Below are 22,429 nucleotides of genomic sequence, written 5' to 3' on the forward strand. Positions count from 1 at the left end.
GGCGACAATATTGCCAAGAAGCTCAATGAATCTATCAACAAATCTGAACTTGATTTTGGAGTAGGTGTTAGGAAATCAATTGGGGTTCAAAGTGCAATTTGTTGTGTCGACCACCGTCTAAATCTAGTTGTCATTGGTGCTGTCGATGATAAAAGATGTCCAAAATGGTCAATTCTCAACCACAAAATAACAAAATAAGTAGGTCACTTCAACCATTCCTCTCAAAAAGCTATAACTTTAGTTAATGCTGCCAAAGCCTTAAATAACTCCAGAAGGAAGTTAGTACAGAGATGCCCCACAAGATGGAACTCTGACCTCCATCAAATGGAGTCTGTGGTGAATCTTCTTCCGGCGATGCATTCTTTAAAGAATCCGAATCCTACTGTTTCTGGAGGTTGTAAGTTGACAGATCTTTTACCAACAGATGATGAAATGGAATCTGTTCAATCTGCCATCCGGCTTCTGAGAGGCTTCTCAGATTTTTAGCATCTGTTCCGTTGTTAATTGCCTATACAACATCAGATTTGAATTTTTTGATTTCTTTGAATTCTCTATAGCTCATTTTTTAGATCCTAACAGCAACGGCATGTGCTTTGTGGATGAGGGGGAAAAATTTGAAGTAGTCAAAACTGCTGTAAAGAAAGCTATGGAATAACTGTCAAAAAAAGAAATTTTGGCTAGCCAAAGCACTCCTTCCCCTTCAATGTTGGATGTGAAGATAATGATGACTTTATGTAACGCTTTTGTCTAGAAATAAGTCAGAAGAAGAAGTTTTTTTTCAGAAAATCTTTTTTTTTTATAGCCTTAAACTTAGAAACTAATAGCATGTTTGCATGGTAGGTTCAGAAACGCTGAAGAATTTAATCAGAACTTCAAACTGCCTGGTCACAAATTAAACAAATTCAGATTGACAAACTTATCAAATCTATCGAATTCTCTTATCGATGTTCTGAGCTTATTAAAAACAATAGATATGCCATCAAGTACTAATTTGATGTGCTTTTAAAGATATATTTTTAAAAGATCCTTTAGTTGTAATTTTTCAAAATTTTGCTACTTTTTTTTTCTGTAAATATATTTTCTTATATTACTTTGTCAATATATATATTTTATACCTAAGATGTTCATGCTATTATTTAATATCTAAATCAATGCTATGCTTCATTGAATCAAAATAGTAGGTACGGCACTAAAATCCTTTCTCAAAGGACTAGCTGAATCTATCGTCATTAAAGCATCTTTGCTCCAATTGCAACTTGAAATTTAGATGATTAATTATCAAAGATGACTGTAAAACATCTTCATATCAAATAGATTGTTCCTGATAAGAGTAGGTTGTAATCATGACTCAGCTTCCAGTGATTCATCTTGCTCTACTTCTAATACTACTTGATCCTGATCCGAAAATATCGCGTAAGACTGAACTGGGACAGGATTCATGCCTTGATATTCGCGATTTTGGTTATTATGTTGTACTCCTGGTTGCTCATTTGTTCCTGTTCCCTCGTTTCTTAAAATAAAAGTTTTAAAAATCTGTTCTTCGTATTTGGTTTTTTTTTTGTAGTTGTTGTTGTTTTTGTTTTTTTTTTTTTGTAATCTAAAGATTAAAATAAAAACTTGCAAAGTTTAAAATTTGCTTACGTTTTACGATATATGAGTAAAGTCACAACCATTATTACAATTACGGTTACAGCAGCTCCGACTGCAGCTCCGACAGCAGCACCAACATCAATTGAATAACTCTTTGGTGCTAAATCAATTCAAAAAAACATATGATAAAAATTTGATCCTTCACACGCAGATCATTCACAGAATTCAGTTACGCTAATATGTCCTCATATAATTCTAGGAACTTCATAATTAAGGATGAAGAGAAGATCAGCACCCAAATGCTAAGAAACTAAATCCAAAATTTTTTTATCGATCCTTATTCACCTAATGTTCCAAAAACAATATTTGTTGCGTCAAAAACGTTCTTTTATTCATCGATTTGATATTCCTGGAACTTTTAAATTTATTTATGTTCATCAATATGAACATATAAGCAGACCAAAACATACTTTTTAATGTATGTCTAGCTCATAATTTGCTCACTATTGCCATTTTTTAAGTGTTTTATCAGAAGATCCATATTAAGCTTTTACAACGTCGGCGCACCGCATTAATACGAAGCGGTGAATGGGTTTAGTTCCGTGCGGCCCCCATGTAAGCAGTTAACTGTATGCAATGAATGGAAAATAAAAATTAGTGACATGAAACAGTCCATTTCGAAACAAAAGGTCTAGGAATACGTTTAAGTTGAACGACATGAAAAAGAATGACGGAAGGTTTCTCTGCAATCAATCGTCCAGAGTTGTTTAAAGACCAACAAGAGAGGAAAAAAGTGAAAACCACAAGGCTTATGCAAAAATCCAAGATTCTTCAGACAATGATGAAAAGTAAGAAGAAATATTCTTTAAAAGTCTCTGTGACCAAGAGTTTGCCTTCTTGAACAGACCAGTTAAGAAAACGAAGATAAATGAGCCAGCTCGCATTTCAGTACACAAAATAACATTACTCGAAGTATAAGCCATCAAATCCGAGTCAACTTGTTTGAAAGGGATCTCAAATTTCTGATGGTTGCGAAAAGTTTTATCCTTTGTTTTTCCAGAAATAGTCTTCGAGATATTTATCACGGTGGTTTAATTTTAAGCATTTGCGGACATTTATTATGCGCATGCGTTACTTTAAAAACAACAACATCGTAATTTTGATTTTTTTTTGTAATGGTCTTTTAACGTAACCTAAGAAAAAAGGTCATATAATTGCTTTGAAGATGTATATACCAGATATAAATTTATAAACTGATAAAATGTGTGACCAAGGAAAACACATTTTATTTGAAATACTTAAATTTATTAATTTTTATGTGATAAAATACGCAGGAAAGTCGGAAACTATTTTATGGTCATCCTTACTACTAAAACATAATAATTAAGCGTTTATTAGAATTTTTATGCTTTAAAGCTATGTATATTTAAAATAAAGATGGTTTTATCTTTATAATAAAAAAAAAAATCAGAATCCGGTTACTTTTTTAAGTTTAAAAATTTTTTAGCAATAAAAAAACACGTAAAAATGACTGAGTCTCATGAAACAAAACTAAAAACATTATGCAGAATATGTGAAGAAAGTCTAGATAATGATAGTGTTCTTTTAACAAAAAATTGTTAGAATAAAATTTTGTTTATTTATCCGAATCGATAAGGACCACCCAAATATGCATCCTCAAGAATATTGTCATAGATGCTTTTCAATATTAAGAAATATTGAAAATGGTTCAAACACTGAACTAAAATTAAGATCATGGACTGAAAATTGCAATCTAACTGAATGTGTTTGCTTTAAAGCCAATAAAGGAAGAAAAGAAAAAGAAAAAGATAAGTGGGAGACCTTTAAGCATTAGTTATACTGAAAATATTTGGACTAGACATAATAAATAACATATAATCTAAACTTTTACCTCAAACAAAAGTTTAATCTTAAACTGCAAGATGTTAACTGCACTTTAAACCCTCATGTGCATCTTTGTGTTTGTACTATTTGTAACGACATTATGCACAAACCAATTATTATAAAAAACTATCTTCATTCATTCTGCGCACCATATCTATTACCACTTATCATTAGCAAACTAATATCAAAAATAAAATGCCCTAAATGTTCCTTTTCAATTTCAAGTGATGGGTTAATTTCATCAACCAATGTAATTGAAATGATAGAAAATTTGCAAGAAGTATGCAAGCAAGTTTGTGGTAGATTGTTTAAAGTCACACAACTGTCAGAACGAAAGAAACATCAAAAAACTTGTCAGACAACTTCGATATCAAGTTCAACAACATAAATATCATCGTCATCAACTTCACAAATAAACTTTTCAAATATATTTGCATTGGATTCAACAAGTGTTATACCAAGAATTATTGAAGATGCTGCTCTGCATACAATAAAACAAAAAATATCTCAAACAATATCCAATGTAATTGAATTTCCGAGAGATGGACCAAGGTAAGACTATCTTTACAAAAACAGAGACTGTAAAATTACTATAAGAAAACAAAAATGCTTTTAATTTTATAATAGGAAACTATAGTATGATTTGTTGAATATTTTAAATAAATTACACAATATTTTAGCCCTTATGCTTTACATCAACACCAATAGCCTACAAAGAAAGTTCAGATGTATGTTTACGCACAATTCGCAGACGACAATTACAGCTAAAATATTATATGAGCAAAACATGTGGAGAAATCATCAGTTCTACAATCAAGCAAACTGCTACTCTTTTGAAATCATTTAATGAAAATGAAAAAGAATATATTCTGAGCAAATCAAATATTTTAAAAGCCAGAATATCTGCTGAAGAAATGATCAGTTTAAAAGCAAACATGAGCAGTACTTATGTCAACATGAAAATGTTATCTAGGTACACAAGATTGCAATTGTTATATAGAAATCTTGAAAAGACAAATTCAATACTTTTAATAGTTATTGATAATAAAAAAACATTATCATTTTAGGTGGTTGAAAAACAACAATGTAATATGTGCTTCTAATGCAAAACAAAGAAATGTGGCAAAGAAATGGTCATGTGATGATCTTATTGTTAAAAACGCTCCATTTATGGTTGAAGAAAAAGATTAAAAAGGTTCTAATGAAATTAAGGAATTGCCATGTGCATATATCGAAAATCTACAAGGACATATAACAAATGTACTAGAGAGACCAGATAGGTACAAACAAATCTTTTTTAAAAAATACTTTAACATACTGCAATTATTTAAATTACTTAAAAATACTATAATAAATTAAATGCAATACTGTAAATACAACAATATTTAACATATTGTTGCATTAGTTTTGGCATTAGGCTAATACATATTATTGGTTACAGAAAATTGAATCAAAGATTTCATGAAGTACTTCCGTGAAAACTGGCCAAACGCTTCAATCACACCCAAGCTTCATATGCTGGAGTACCATGCACTACCTTTCATTAGAAAATGGGGAGTAGGACTAGGTACTCATGGAGAGCAATGAGGAGAAAGTATTCATGCTGAAATCAACCGCATGAAGAGTACCTACTGCCATATGAAAGGACTACGTAGATTAAAAACCATAATGAATGAGCATTTCGTAAAAAACAACCCAACTGTAAAAAAATACCAAAAAAACGCTCAGCCAAGAAAAAGGAAAATTGTAGGTACTAAAAATAATCCGATAAAATACCGCAAAATGATTTAAAGAAAACAAATCGCAGTATTAAAGCCTACATAGCATTTTTGTCAGTATTTTTAACCTTTCAAGTAAAAAGAAAACTTACCAATCTTTAAAAGCATTATACTATCACAAAAAAGTAACCGGTTTTCGATTTTTGCTTTAGATGATTTACAAACTTTTATATTTTCAAAAAAAAATCAAGATAGTCACTAAAAAATTTAAAACTTTTGAATATAGACTATAATGTAAGCACAGGTTAAACTTCGCCTAAAAAACAGCTAAGTTTCACATAAGTCCAACTTCTATTCTCCTTTTAAAATTATTTAAATGATAGCTTTGATGACACATACCATACCTAAAGTATTGTTTTGATATCATTTCTTATAGACTATTTAGAAATATCTACAAATAAATCTAATTTGAAGTTTAGGCAACTTTATTAGTTGTTCTCTGTTTACTTGCGAAAATTATTGTTTACCAACATTTGAGCAAAATATAACGCATGCGCATAATAAATGTCCATTACTAAACCACTGTTTTATGGAGCCAAGTATCTATCGTTGACTAAATGCCAAGTCTGCCACCACATTTTCGGGTAACTATTTTTTACAGTTAATAGAATTAATGCATTTTAAAGTGGTTTAACTCATCGAACATCTTTAAAGTTTGAGTTTTGACATAACCAACACTTTACAGACAAAAACCTCCGAACAAAAAATCAGTTCCACTAACATTCAAAGAAGTCCGAGAAGTGTCCGGACTATTGCCTGATGCTGTATATAAAGATTTTGTTTAAAATTATAGAAATACTAATTTGTTTTGATGACATCATTTTAATACGTTTCTTTTTAAGAAATTTTATTTTAGTATTAAATTTTATACTGTAAGATTTTTTATTACAGTTTAAATTTATCACCCCATTTTCTTGACCGACGTTCACCACAAAAGTATGCACTGAGCGTCATTGCATCGATAATGCGGTTCTGTAATCACTGATTTATTAATTGCTACATCAGATTTTATGTTTTTGCAGAAAAAAAAAAATATTTTGTCTCAATTTATTTCACAGTTTATCAGAAATGGTCAAAACTACCTAAAGCTTTCCAATAATGTAAGTTGGTGGAATTGAGAATATATGTATCCCTGGTTACAAAAGTTAAAAAAATTAAATCTAATTATTTCGTCTGAGAAAAAAATTGTTTTAATTTCCATTGTCTTTGAAGTAGCTAAGGGAGAAATGACATTTGAAGATTCATTAGAAACTTTTTATTTTGAACACGTCATCAAATTTGAAACACGTCATCAAATTTGAAAATAAAACTGATCAAAAGTGGTTAAAGAAAATTGAATTTTTTAAACACAACTTATTAAGTCATAAAACTAAAAAGTCTTAACAATATGTTACGGTTGAATTATATCTCAACTTTCAGTGTCAATTTCACGAATTAACATGTTCCATTATTGGTTCAAAAACATTACAATTTCACTAGAAAGTGAAAAATTGAAAAGCCTAAAATTGCTCTCTCTGCTTGAAAAAGTGTTTTCGTGAATTTACCATCAATTTTGTTCAGAGATCCATAACATGCCAGGACATAACCTCCCAAACCTTAAAATTCCCCCCACTTTGCTTGACTGTCTTTGGAGAATACAACGGGTTGTTTTTTTACTTCAATGGGCCCCCAATATATACTTTCTCTTCAGACTGAAATAGGTTAAACATGGATTCATAAGTCCATAAAAAGATTTTCTAAAGAAAAACATTTTTATTTAGGAACATTTTTGCGAACCTTAATCGCTTTAGTCAATTTTGTTTTGAAACAAAGGGGTTTCTTATTTGCTATATAGCCTCGAAAGCCGACCTGTAGTAAACGGCGACAATTGGTTGGGGCTGACACAACTACATGATAGTGTTCTTCAATTTTGATTTTTATTTTATGAAAATTCAATATGATTCAAACAGTTTGGCAATCCATTTTGGTCGAAGTTTTTCTTGGCGTTGGTTTTAGAATTTCATCATCAGTATTATTGTATTTTTCAATATGTTTACGATACTTTTAAACCAATTTTCTAGAACACTCTGATCGATGCGAAATATGAAAAATATAAAGTCCATTCGATAACATTTTGAAAATTATTTTTCTTTTTTATGCAGAACAATTTTTGTTTCGCCCCATGTTCAGTTGATACTAGACAGTTAAATATACTTTACAAATAATATCAACAATGTCCGTATCATTGAGCAAATCCTCATGACAAAATTTGATATTAAAGGCTTTTACTGCCCTATTGTCGTATTTAATTCCAAAAAAAAAGTGCAAGTTCCAACTTGTAAGTTATAAAATGCAATTAAAAGAAATTATTATTGAGTTATTGAGTGTGTAATCTGTATGATCACCATTCTAAACATATATACATATATATATATATATACATGGCCGCCGAGAGGGGGGGGGGTGGACGGGGAAGATTCCCGGGGCCCCGCGTGTGTACAAACAATTTTTTAAAGTAATTTTTAAAATATTTAAATAGTTTTGACTTTTAAAAGATTTAATTAACTTTTATTTTTCATTTTCAATGACCAGAGCACGCTTCTTTTGGTCCTGAGTATGTAATTGATCATAATGTGGGCCCCTTAAGAAAAATTCCCCGGGGCCCGAAATTTCTCTCGGCGGCCATGTATATATATATATATATATATATATATATATATATATATATATATATATATATATATATATATAAGAAAACATCAAATAACACGTATTATCTAAATACAAATGTTAATTTATTATAAGAAATTTTCGCTGGATTATGGTTACCAACATCATCAACTTTTAAAATTACTTTAAGTTACAAAAAAGAGTTTAAACTTAACTGACGTCAACAGTGGAATGGCTTCTTTCTTTTTTATCCTTACAAACTTACTAATTGCTCATTATCCAGATTTATAACGCCATTTAGAGAGTAACATTGATGCCTCTGTAAGATCTTAAGAGCCTCACGGACCTATCGATCAAATTTTTTTATCTCTACTTTGAGAGTTTTAGTTTTCTCCATGTTAATTTCTTCTGAACATGATTTACTATATGTGGGTGTTGCAAACTGATGATGCTTGCCCTTGTTTAAGCTTTTTTGAGGCTGTTGGGTTCGAGTTCTAATATGTAAGTTCGTTTCGCCAACGTATTTTTTTAAACAGTTGCATTCAATTAACTAAGTTCCAGGTTGGCTATAGCGTGGTAATTTAGATTTGTTTTTACAATATTTGTATATAGAGAATAAGTATTATTTGATGTTTTCTTATTAATATAACATACACTCTTATACAAGATCTTAACATTCAAGTCATATTTAAATATATATATATATATATATATATATATATATATATATATATATATATATATATATATATATATATATATATATATATATATATATATATATATATATATATATATATATATATATATATTATTTAGAATATATTGGAGTTGATGGGACTTTTAGTGAAACTTGCTTTTTTGTCCTATCTGGAAGTCTTATCATTAATCAAAATTTGTTATTTAGTAATTAAAATGTGGAAAGGTTTTAAAGATGGAAGTTAAAGCCAAAATTGTTGTTTACAAAGATGAAGGTTTGTCCAATCAACAAAGTTCAAATTAACCAAAAGGTTTTATCATTTGGTGAATAACTTTTTGAATTTAAGTGAAAACTACAACAAAGATCACTCAAAATGTAGAAATAGAAAAATAATCAGATTGCTACATTCTTAGATATGGTGCTTGGCGTTAGCTGGAGTGCAGAGAAAAATACTGAATTTAATTTCTTCACTCATAAAAAGTTTAACTTAGATGGGTCTGATGGTTTAAAAGCCTTCGTATCTTTGCTACAAGTTATAACAAAGCGGAACAGTTTTGGTATGTGTCGCAGCTTGTTTCCACAAAATGTATTTTAATTTGAAGAAAAATAGTTATGAAACTGTGAATGGATGTTATAAGAACTCAAAACATCTGTGCAGCAAACTTGGAGCAATTTTACAAAAGTTCGCTTGGAAAATCCTTTAAAAGTATGAACAAAAAAATCTTCAAACTAATAGAAGTTTTTATTTAAAACAAAATTTTTAAGGGTTTTTTTGAACTAGGAGCGTGGTGGAGTTTATGTCGATCCATCACCACTTAAACTTTTTGTTCTTTAAAGATATGTAAGGAGCAATTATACTTGTTTTCTATTAAAAGTTTAATAATTTCAAACGACAGTTTGAATTTTCTACCTTTTTGTTGGCAAAAACGTCCATTATCTTATTAAAGTTGATATCTACTGTCATCTGCTTTTCAGTTTAAAACTTTTTCAATTAGATAAATATTGACAATATTGCTTACCGTGAACTTTGGCAAACTATCTGTGGATTATCTCTTAATGCAGGGGTGGGGAACCTGCGGCCCCCAGACACTCTTTGTGCGGCCCCGAAATGTAAAATTAAGAACTTAAATTTTTTTTTAAATATTTTAGAGAAAATAATGAAATTTAAAAAATTATTTTCTTTTTACATTTTAGTTATAGTAAAGTCTATGAATGGTAATGTTAGTTAAGGGAAAAAATTGTTTAACTATGCAAAGCTGGTACAGTAGTAATTGATTGACAGAAATAACAACAAAACAAAGCAAAATGAATAAATAAAAACACCGTACGGATTTTTTTTTGTGACAGTAGAAATCAATTGACTGTAAGTTTTTGTATTATAATGTATATCATGGTTTTCTATTTATGTCTAATTTTTAACTAGTATCAAAATGTCAGTTCTCCCTAAAAAAGCAAGAACAGTGCAAGAGGAAAATCAGTCTTTTAATGAAAAATGGGAGGATGATTCCAACCAAGGATAAAATGCTTTGCTTGTTGTGTGACCTCACAATTACTACTTTGAAGAATGCTACTGCAAAGAGACATTATGAAAACATTCATAAGAATCATAAGTATGCAAAATTAGAGGGAGAAGCGCGAAAAAATGCATTAGCAAAACTGAAGTCTCAAAAGAGTAAACAATAGCAGACATTTTCAATTGTTCAAGAACATGGAAATAGAGCAACTGAAGCAACATATAAAATTGCTCTCATTCTTGGCAAAGAAGGAAAACCATATAGTGATATTGAAACCTTGAAGGCTTGCCTCATTGAAGCAGTGTCATTTATGGATCCAGATAAAGTGGATAAGTATAAGCAGCTTCCGCTTTCTCGGCGAAAAATTATGGACCGTCAACATGAGCTTGCTACAAATAGTTCTGAGCAATTAATCTCAATATGTCAAATGGAGGACGCAAATTATTCAATTGCTTTAGATCAGTCCACTGATGTGACTGATTCTGCCCAACTTCTGTTATTTATTCGGGTTATAACTGCAGACTTCAAATGTTATAAAGAGTTGTTTGCTTTAGCAACACTGAAAGGAAAAACACGAGGCTGTGATATATTTGCTGCTTTCAAAGAAAAAATTTTATCAGGCTCAACTTCAGTTGAAAAATCTAGTCAGCATTTGTTCTGATGGAGCTCCTTCTATGCGTGGAAAAAATGAGGGGTTAATTGCTTTCCTGAAAAAAGAATTGCCTGATCCAGATTGTCTGATTACATTTTATTGTATTCTCCATCAGCAAAGTCTTTGTATAAAAGCTGCTACTTTGGATGACACATTAAAAAAGCTATAGGGATTGTAAATTATATACGAGCAAATTCTTCACACCATCGACAGTTTCGAAACCTTCTGAAATCTGTTGAAGAAACATATTCTGTGGATCTTCCTTACTATTCCAAAGTTCCTTGGCTGTCACATGGGTTAGCACTGCAAAAATTGCTGGAGCTTCGAAAACAAATTGAGGAGTTTTTTACAAGTTAAAAGGAGATCTGTGAGCTTTCTAATCCAGAATTTTGTAGAGATGCTGCTTTCCTCTGCGATCTGATGGCAAAGCATAACATGCTGAATAGTTCATTGCAAGGAAAAAGTCAATCTATGAAATGTGGCAACAGATTCAGGCATTCAAGAAAAAACTTGTTTTTCTCAAAGATATTATTTCTAAGTCAAATTTATCAATTCCCAGAGCTCACAAAAATTATTCTTGAACAAAAAAATGAGAAAAGGTTGGAAAATAATGGTATATCAAGATATGAAACAGTCCTAGATTCTTTGATTGCAGAATTTAATGACAGGTTTAAAGACTTTGAAGAACATAATGAAACACTGAAACTAGCTTTTCAGCCTCATCTCGTTGAAATTTCAACAGCTCCAGAATATTTACAAATGGAATTGATTGAGCTTTCTGAGGACAGTATCCTTAAATTTCTCTTTGACAACAAGAAGGATCCATTGGAAATTTGAAAAACTGAAGTTGAGTATCCAAAACTCCGTCAAATTGCCAGGCGTCTTCTGAGCTGCTTAGGTACAACCTACTGCTGAAAATCTACGTATTCACACATGACATTTATCAAGTCTTGTTTAAGGTCACAGTTGACCGATGAGCATCTGGAAGACCAACTGAAGCTTAAAACTACGAAGATAGAGCCAAATATTCAAGTTCTGGTTCAAAAGAAACAGAATCAGAAAAGTCATTGATAACTTTTGTGATACATGATACATTAAGAAATATTGTGATACAAGATGCTTTAAGAAATATAACATTAGTACGAGTACAATACGCCAAATTTGCATATTTATTAGTGCGGCCCCAAAACAATTTTTTTAAGGGTCATTCGTCCCCCAAGCTCAGAAAGGTTCGCCACCCCTGTCCTAGTGCTATGTTTACTTCCCAATCTTGCTATATTTGAAATGGGAAAAGAACCATAGAAAGAAGAGGCTCTTAAAACTTGTGATTCTTTAGTATTGGAGTTATTGTTTAATGGTTGGTGCAGTAAATCATATTTATAAGCATTTAGAGATTTGTGTTGGGGAAAAAGAAGTTACTGAGGTTCATAACCATTTGAGCTTTTGGATACTCAGATGACGCACAATGCCGTGTAAGGGTAAACAATGAGACTTGGTGATGGACATTCAATTCAGTGGGTCAGATATACTTTTGTGTTGGACAAACCTACTTACTGACTGTGATCTCATTTATTTTGATTCTATTAGATTCCCCTAGAACTTTGAGAACTGGCACCTGGTTTAAGTGGCATGTTTTGCCTTAGAAAATCACATCTTTATAGAATAAATCTATAGATTATGCTTAAAGCCTCAAACCTCATTTTCTTGCATAGTATACTTTTGAAAAATTTAAAAAATTATTTCTAGTCATGTTCAGATACCCCTCTAAGAGATTGTTTGAAGGAGCAAATAATCAGGAGCATCTCTAATTGTAAGAAATTAGGAATTTTTGTGAATTAAAGGAGTCACCATGAGAATGATTTTTAAGGATTAACTTTTTTAAGTTGAAAGATTTTAGAAAAAAAGTTTACAAATAATTAGAACTAATGTGTGCTTTACTTTAGCATATTCTCACTTAATAAGCAGAAAGATGTTTGAGCAAACTATATTGAACTAAATCTGCTACAATTAAACTAAAATCTGATAATACTTTAATCTTTAAATTTGATATGAAATTTCAATTTTCAGTTCATTCAAAACTTTAATTTAAACTAAATATTTAATTTAACCAAAATCCTGGTCAGATTCACCCAATTTTAATGCAAAGAGTTATTGGGAAAAACTTCCAAAGCCTCTAGTAAGCAATATAATTAAGAGTAAATATAACAGATGAGCAAATAGAAAAATAACTTTTGACTGTACCTTTTATTTCTTCAGTTTTTGATGGTATTTTCTGAATAAAATATACCCCAATCGTACTATTAACAACAGCGTATAGTTTTACACTTGTAGCATTAGCAGTGTTTGTTATTGAAACTTCTGTTGGATTGTTTACAACATGTTGATAGACAACCTGATTAGTGCTATTTAAAAACTCGACATTGTACAACACATAACAATTACCAGAAGAAATAGGTTTCCATTTTACTATAACCGAGAAATCCCATAATTGCACCACTGATACTTCTGTTAACATTGGTGGCGTAACTGTACAAAAATTGTTAAAGTAGACTTTAACAAAAACAGAAGTTCAGATTATCCCTAATACAAAAAAGGTTTTCCAAAAAAGGTTTTGTGATTTTCATACACAAATGTGATCATTAAGCCGCTTGCGTGAGTTAGCACTCCCTTTATGTCAGTAAGATTTTAAAGCACGAACTATTAAAGGATAAGGATATTTTATTTTTCAAAGAGGTTATATTCAAGAGATAAAACATTTTTCAAAATCATTAATGACCAGCATTATTTTAAAAATCTATGTAATATATCGAAAGAATTAAAACCTACGAAATATCTTTAAAATACTTCCTAGTCCTATTTTATAATCACGTACATTGAACTCTCACAGTAGAACTTCGATAAATAACTTTTCCATTTCCAGAAACATTTAGTTGCAAAACCATACCACAGTCATTTGCTGTTATTTTACCCAAGTCATAAACAAACTTGTATGTATTGTTTTGTGTTTCGGTTGAACTTTTAGCCTCGTATGTTCGTTCTGGAAGTTTTATAATACTAACAGGCTTCGGCTTCCCATATATTGTTGTTTCAAAAGCCAGTGTCTCACCTTCCTTAACGTAAAGCAACTCAGGGAAACTCAAGATCGTCGGGTCAGCTAAAATAAAAAAACACTTTACATACAAGGAAGCACTTTAAATCAATATATGAGGCACGAGCACTTCGTTTAAAAGAATGTTATTTTTAATATCAAATGCAAAAAATATGTATTTGTAAAACATCAAACCGTTAACATTAATTGATACTTCAGAGTCATTGCGCCCATAAGCGTTGTTAGGCTTTAAATAAAGGAACTGTACTCTTAAAATCACAGAATCATTGATATACAAACTAGCAATGGATAACTTATACTTAAAACCAGATACACTGCAAGAGACTCTATTTCCAAACACTCTTATAGCATATACTGTAAGGCTGAAACTATTGCCAGTATCCTGTGCAATTATCATATCATTAAATAAAAGTTTTAAGTAAACTAAATTTTCTCCTTCTTCATATGAGATAGCAGTTGTGATATCGACATTATCTCCTTCTTTTAAATCTACTTTGCTAACTGAGTTGTTAATTGATGCAGTTGTGGCTAAAGAAAAGGAAAACCCTCTTTAAAAATGTTAATTAACACAAAATACAACTATTAACTACACTTAATTGACAACGTAAATTTTTCATCTTAAAGCAAATAATTCGATTAAAGTCTTCATAAAAAAATATTGACGAATGAAATCAGTAGCCTAGAGAAGAGGATGATTTAGGGCGTCTTTTATCTTCGTTTCTCTTTAAATGGTTTTTTTCTTTAAAGTGGGAATTTCAAGTTATATATTAAGATCGTGTCACTTCAGAATTGAGCCTGAATTTTTTCAGAGAATGTTATGCCAGAAAAGCTCACTTTCATTGCAAGCATACTCAAAAAAGATTGTGTGAAGAAATTGTCGGTTTGATAGCTTTTAATTACTATTACTATTATATGATTTAAATATCCATTTAACGTTTTTGAAAACAACCAATATTAGACTAAATTAAACTGCGCTGAAAATTGTTGAATTTTTAGTGAAATGCTTTCCTAAATCTAGTTTAGGATGATTCATTTCAGCTTTTTAAAGAAGATTCTTTTGCAAATAGTACCAAATACTGGAATTAAAAATTCCTGTTTAATAGTTTATTTACTTCCTTCATCTAAATTATTATGGAGGCGTATTTAACACACTAAATAATCAGTTAAGACAAAACCTTAGCGATGACCCTACACTGCAAATACAGACAAGAGAGAAAGACTCCGTTTCAACAGCAATTAATAAGGTTTAACCTTATAGAACTTCTGTAAATAAAACTGGTAAAGCATACGACTATCCTTTTTAATTATATTAAATTAGTTAACAACTTTTTGTTTGTGTATAAAGATAGGACATATTTTCAGAGTGCAAATAATTTTTCACTGACCTATTTCATTCAGAATTCGTAAAATATATTTGAAAAAGAAGTTAAAGAGACAAATTGAAAAGGTCCTCTCTTATAGTCAGTCTTATAAACAATGTTTCCCTTTATAAATGGGATATTGGTGAGTAGTGAGATAATGGAGAAGTGGGAGAGCTCTTTTTTCAGCCATTTTTGGATAAAGCTTATGTGTACCATAACGAAACGTGATATGGGTTGAAAGTGTGCTTTGAGTATTACTTATTCTTCAGCCTTGATTTGACTTATAATTTCTTGAAGGTGATATGTTACTTTTTAATCATTGATATCGTATTTGATGGTAATTTCAAGAGCTGGTTTAATTTTGAAAGAGTTCTAAACTCGGTGTAGGTCCTATTTACTTGAAATTTAAGTCATCAACATTTCAAGAAGTAAAATTGCGGAAAGATAACTGGGACAACAAAATATTAAAAAATAGAAAGTTAAAAGCCTCCTTTTTTGGATAGCACAAAAAATATTTATGTACGATGCTCATTGAGTGAGAAAGATAAAGATGGGAATAATGAGGTAGAGTATTTAAGGAAAAAGCATGCTAAAAACTCTGCTTTAAGCTTAATACTTGTTAAAGCTCATACAGTGAATATAAAAAGTGTAACTGAAAAGTAAATAAGTGCATATTAGTCACCATAAAGCATTTCAGGGGCAATTAAAAGAACATAAGGAAATATTGTTAATTGTGTTGGTTTATGAAACATACAACTTCGTTGATTTTTGCGTAATATAGTTCAGAAAAAAAAATTTGTGACGGTTCTTATTTTTTATATCAACAATTAGTCACTCATTGAACTGTCTTTGATTCTATAACGGTTCCATTCCTCCCCTCACTGTTCCACTTTAAACTATCCCTGTTTTTTTCACTGCTAAAATTAAATGTTTGCTTTTCAAGTTATCAAATTGAAATATATCGCAAGGTTTAACTAAAGTATAAATCTATAAACAACAGTATGTTTCAGTTATTTAAATCTATTTCTAGACACAAAGGGAAGAAATGCAAACTTTGCTGATATGCAAATTCCGCACTTCTCACCAAACCACCCAGGAAAATTTGTAGGGGAGACAGGGTCTAGTAGTTGACACCTTGCGTTAAACTTAGGAATTTTCCACCAGTAATCTCCGAAACTCACATGGAAGTTTCCGACATAACTAATTCATCATTCAGTGTAGTACCAGAGTATAAGCATAGAAGTTAAAGCGGCTTTTTTGTTTTTTTACTACTTTTGTTACTTTTGTAACTATATTACATTTTCAATTTTAAAAAGTAATAGCATTAGCTACAATTAAACTCGAATAGATGTAAATGTTGTATCGTTCACTTATCACTTTTTGTGTTTACCAGTCAGTAAATTTTTTGTTAGATTTTTTGTGTTTCTCAATATATTGCATTTTTGGAAATTTACAAATCATTTTGTGAGCAAAAAACTTTTCGGGTTAGTTGGCACAATGATCGCTGGGCAAGTTGGCAACATGTTTTAACTTAAAACTTTTTTTTACAAGAACTCACTAAAGTTAATCAGTATTGCAGATCTGAAGACATGCAAAGTAATGAGAGAAAAGTAGACAGACTTGAAAGTTCTCAAAATGTTACAAAAAATCCTGCTCGGGTTAGCTAATGTTAGGGTCTATTCGATCGACTTAAGAGCAATAATATTAAGGTAAAAAAAATTTGTTTAATAAAAATTATCAAGAGTTTTCATAAAAAAGATGCACTTGAAATAGATGCTTAATGTTTGTAAACTTATCTCTTTTTATATTGTGAACCAACTTACCCTGAGAGTGTAGGCAATTAACCCCGGGCCGGTGTAAGTTGGCACATGCTTTTTTCCTTTTTGGGCCACCATTTGGTTTTTTTTATAATGTTTGACGCTTGAACATGCTTTCCCAATTCATATTCTTTTGAAATGCTATATGATAATTTCAAAAAAGTTCACCCAGAAATGCACAGAGCTAAAAAACTAACACTGGAGCGAACTACCCCCGGTCTTCCCTGTTTCAAGTACACTGTATATTGGAAAAAAAAATTTTCAAAAATTGCAAACCTCGGTAATAAATTTTTTAAATTACTAGCCTTTTCTAGTGACGCTTAATTCCTCAAATAAAAGATTACTCTTTAATTTTCAAATTTTTCAAACAAAAGATTACTCTGTTATGCTAAATATTCTGACTTTCTTTTTAAATATTCTAACTTAATAATCCGATAAATATTTCTGTATCTGAAAAGGTAAACTTTCTCTATTAAATATAGCAGTAAAGTATGTGACACCCTTTAATATAATAACTGTGCAGTCAAATATTTTAGCAAAAATAATGCCGAACATGTATTCAACATTCTCGAATTTTTTGTTTATAAATATGTCATAAAGATAAGATAAAAAAGAGATTTTAAGAATTAGGAGGCAACAAAAAATCATCGAGACAATGAACTTACCGAAAGAGATAAGAGCAAGGATTATTGTTACACAGGTAACTGACATTTTTGTTTGAAACTAAAAAAAAAGCTTTACTCACTTTATGCTTGAAAAAGAAATATGTCATATCAACAAAATATATTTTTAAAAACCTTTTGCTAACATTTTTAACTAATATAAACAGTTTAACAGTTTTACATATATAAATATATATATATATATATATATATATATATATATATATATATATATATATATATATATATATATATATATATATATATATATATATATATATATATATATATATATATATATATATATATATATATAAGAAGTAACTGAGTTAGTTAAAACCAGCCCTTGAATATGGTTTTTTCGGCTTTCAACTTGCTCTTAATAAGGAATATTAAAAAATAAATTACAAACGTTTACATTATTTATTTGAAACAAATTTAAAATAATTCTTATATCGACACCTATAACGTTATAAGATTCGAAAAAGAAATTGTGATACCTCACAAGCATTTTATTACTTTCTTTTAACCCTTCAGCAGCGCAGAAGCAGCGCAGAATTACTTTCGATTAAATCCGTTCAACGATTGCTAAAGTAAAATAAAACATTCTTAGCATATTTCATTGTAATAATGCATTTTAATCACTATTTTGGTTAGAAGACACGCTTTATTAGCGCTGAATCTTATTTTTCGAGTTTTAGCGTTTCATTCAGAAAAAGGTATAAATTAAACCTCAATGTATACCTTTAAGTTGAAATATGGATTTAATATAATGATAAATATCGTTTTTAACATTTGAATATTTGTTGTAGTCAACAAAACTAATCTGCTTAAGGTTTGATGCGACTTCTGTGTGTCAATTTAAACATACACAAGCCGCAGGAGTGCACAGACTTTTAGAGAGTTTATTCTCATCAGGTTAGGATGAATTTTCATTAGTTTGTAGAAACTGCATACCTTCAGGTAAATATTGAGTCTTATCTAATTCGTAATAACTAAAATAAAGCCTTCGCAACTGCGACTCCAATCCAACTACTCCAACACTTTGCCAAAGTCAGTTTGTTGAGTCATCTGCTGCAAACTCCTTTTAATGCGTCAGCCAAATTATCTTTAGAAGGAATGAGTTTTACCTCAACGCTGACAATGTATTCTTCAATAAGTTGTTGCAGCACGCTCAGTTTTTTTCGAATTAGCATTTCACCTGTCGCTTTTGATCTTAAACATCATTTTTCTTGTAAGGGCGTCAGTAACCCAGTAAAATACTGTCATCGGTAAAATTAGTCACTTTCTTTAGCTTCCACCTCAGAGCCTTATTCATTCCTCGTATCGCAGCTTCTAATTCCGTCATGTTTATATGAACGTCAGACGTTTCTTTTCGCAGCCATGTTGCATCTTCCACAGTAGTTTCCCCAACTTGAATAAGGGCACCAATTTCTAAAGAGCATGCATCAACCCACACTTTTCCCTCATCACCACGCACAGCCCAATCACCACAACAGGCTCGCAATGTTCCACCTTAGTATAGACTTCTTTGGTTTTGGCAATCCAAGGAAGTTTTTGAGTTCAGCCGTTGGATTAAAAACTGCTTCATGATCTTTCTTTTTAGTTTTAATTTTGTTAACTTTGCCTTTGTTCAAAACCGCTGTCCCACAATAACTCGACTCAAACTTCGCTTTTCCCAATCGAGAAACGGAAACTCCTTCTAGTAACTTAATGGTACTCATTCCGAGCAACATATCAACTCCAAACTGTTGGAAATCCACTAAAATGATTTCATCACGTGCTTTAATGCGATCAACCTCAAGTGTCACTGCTAATCCAATGCACTAACGAACCTTTCGTTCAATTGTTACCACCTTTAAAGAGTTTGACTATCTACATTGACTTTAGAGAGGGAAGTTTTTATTCAAAATTTTCTTTGAACACCCCGTGTCAACAAAATCTATCGATACCATTCCGTTAGCTTTTAAACAAATGGCAGATAATTTTCTGATTCAACCGTTGTTCAGGAGCAAGGTAACGCAGATTTCTCGTTCCTGTACTCGTTTCCCTGAAGTTTACAGCATTTTGATGCTATGTGTTTTTCCTCATTTAAAACATCTAAAGAACTTCGAGGACAAGTTCATTGCAAGCGAGCAGTTCTTTGAAATGTGGTTGAAACCTTTGCATTTCTAACACACTAAAGCATTTTTTGTAGAATGACGTCTAGATATAGCGCTAACAGCATCACTGTCAATCACATTTACACAGCTTAAAGCACCTCTTACCTTGGGTAACATTATATAAACCGGGTCCATTACGGCTCGAAACTTTGATGATAAGACTTCTGGCAAACTCACGATAAATGCAAAACGAAATAGACTCTTCTGATAATTTAGTAAGATAAGCTAATCGTCTTAAATAAGCCAAAAAACATGTCAGCTTTTTCTCTGTCACACAATTTTCGTTTTGTAAACGGTTCGTATGCAGTGTAGGCATCTACAGAAAACGCTGCTATTGACACACGCTCGACTTCTACGATCTTTTTTTATATTTCACGGTTAAAGCATTGTGTTCAGCATAAGCTTTTCTCTGAAAGGAATTGGAAAAATTTGTTCAATCTTTAAAACTTGAATTTCAGCAACCACTTTAGTTTGTTGAATCCAGACAGCAGCATCCGAAGTACCATCATACGCTTCAATAATATCAAATTATCTAATTCTTACAATTCTTTGGTATTCACTGATAAAAAAACCATTTTAGCATCGAATAATGCTAAAAAAAAAGAAATAAACAAATAATTTGAATTATCTTATTTCTTATCACTTCAGCGTGGATTTTACGGTTTCATGCTGTAAATTAAGGTATAACAAAATCTATATAACAATTTTATTGCAAGAGATTATCACTTTAACAGGATTAAACTCTCTTAACTTTTAAGTCTCCCAAATTACAATTTGTCGAAAAATTTTTGTGAATTTTTTCTATTGTAAAATTTAGTTCTAAAAAACAAACTTGGCCTTTGTAAAAAAATAAAATTCAAGAAATTAGATAATTCATTTTTGAATAAAAATTCTAGCAGTATGAAGATAAGTATTTTAAATTTCAAATATACCATCTTATATGAGTTTTTCAAAATGGTATTTTAGAAATATTAATGTATTTAAGGTATAAAAATTCATTTGGCTTTGAAGCTTAGTGTGAATGTTACCAACACCAGAAGTCCTGTTACTGGTTACTGGATATATATATATATATATATATATATATATATATATATATTATTACATTCTAAACTTTTATTTGACAGAGTTTTAAACTTAATTTCGATTAATTTTTTTTTTAAGTCTAGTTTAAGCTATTGAACTTAACATGCACTACTGAAATGTTTGAAAATCAGTGATAAATCTGCAAATTTACTTTTACTTTTTTCTCTACTCTTTTTATTCAATTACTCAGATATAACGTTTTTAAAAGCTAGTTTTTAAAAGAAGTCTTCTACTTGAGTGTCTTTCTTTGAGATGATCAAAATTTTTTTCCTTTCTTGTTTATAACAAAGTTTATTAGATTTATTTAGTTCAAAACATCAAATAAGAGATGACTCTTCTTTGGTGTTTTGCATTAAATAAATTTTGGTCTACAGTTAGGTTGAAACCACAAAAACTTGCTTACCTGCTGAACCCATACTTGCACAAAATTTTTGACTTAGCAGTAGCTTGAGCTCCCTTTTCTGACACTTGAGTCACTAAGATTAACTTGAATTACTGAGATTAACATTAAACGTCAATAAATTGTTGTGGTTTGAACTTAAAACATTTAAAATGTACAATAGTTTCAACATTTATATTTGTCATAAAGTTTACAACTGAATTGTTAATTTTAAAAGCTCACGTTTGGCTCTTTTGGTATTCTCCGATGATAATTTATTTTTTCAAGTATGCTTTGAAGATCTTCTACTTAAAACTTACTTTCATGGTTTTAAGTAGAAACATAGCAACATTTTTTCTCTCTTGACAAAAAATGCTTGAGTAGCATTAGGGTTGAAACAGTTGTAAAAAAGGTATAAAAAGGTAAGCTAATATGTTCTTACTTTTTTTTCTACAAATATGTGTAACATAGGAAACTGGAGTTAGCCTAGCTCTAAGATGGGTTCGGTATTGCTGGTGCCAATTTCATGACTACATTATAATTCAAACTACTTTAAAATACTAGATTTTGATTATTTAAAAATCAATGATTATTTTAAATCAATCAAAAATTTATGATTTTTAAAATGTCATGAAGCTTTTGTTACTTTAACCATTAACTACATAAAGAAACAAAATAAAAGTACAAGTTTGAAAATTTACAGAACTTTTAAAGGCTTAAAGTTTCTCATAATTTTATTGTTTTCCTCCTATTTTATTTTTCTCGTTTCAAAATTAGAAAAAGTGACAAATAAACTAATTACAGCTACATACAATTTAATAAAACTACTTCGCTATTACAAATTTAATGCGATGCTATATTCTTTCAAACATAAAAATTAACTCATTCGCTAACCCTTTTAAAACTAAACCTCCATTAGAATAACTGACTGTTAGTTTCTGATTTTGTTTGCTCGCATGAATTAATTTAAAACCGTTTGCTTAAGAGTAATTGTTAGTATTTCAATATGAAGATCTCAATTATAAACTAAATTAACGGTCTCAAAAGATTTTTGAGAAGTGTATC

The 22,429-nt window shown here is 30.4% G+C and overlaps 1 protein-coding gene and 1 pseudogene across 2 annotated transcripts; one reads left to right on the forward strand and one right to left on the reverse strand.

Annotated features, from left to right (window-relative positions):
* Positions 1–729: 729 nt before the first annotated feature.
* LOC149882300 (uncharacterized) lies at positions 730–20,570 on the reverse strand. 2 transcript variants are annotated; one of them, XM_090066894.1, is made up of 8 exons: positions 18,695–20,570; positions 18,238–18,325; positions 17,741–17,798; positions 14,072–14,425; positions 13,661–13,942; positions 13,030–13,314; positions 1,642–1,750; positions 730–1,510 (listed from the first exon to the last, which is right to left on the reverse strand). In XM_090066894.1, the coding sequence occupies exons 3-8, from the start codon at positions 17,784–17,786 to the stop codon at positions 1,342–1,344; spliced, it is 1,245 nt and encodes a 414-aa protein (XP_089923020.1). In that variant the 5' UTR covers positions 17,787–17,798; positions 18,238–18,325; positions 18,695–20,570; the 3' UTR covers positions 730–1,341. The 2 variants fall into 2 exon arrangements, with proteins under 2 accessions (XP_089923020.1, XP_089923019.1); XM_090066893.1 differs by lacking the exon at positions 18,695–20,570 and having other exon boundaries at positions 18,238–18,331.
* On the forward strand, positions 3,118–4,686 carry LOC149882301 (uncharacterized; annotated as a pseudogene).
* Positions 20,571–22,429: the final 1,859 nt, after the last annotated feature.

The sequence above is a fragment of the Hydra viridissima genome, unplaced genomic scaffold, assembly GCF_058129835.1.
Source record: "Hydra viridissima isolate aposymbiotic clone 2 unplaced genomic scaffold, HvirCarnegie_v1 scaffold_11, whole genome shotgun sequence".
Classification (NCBI taxonomy): Eukaryota; Metazoa; Cnidaria; class Hydrozoa; order Anthoathecata; family Hydridae; genus Hydra; species Hydra viridissima.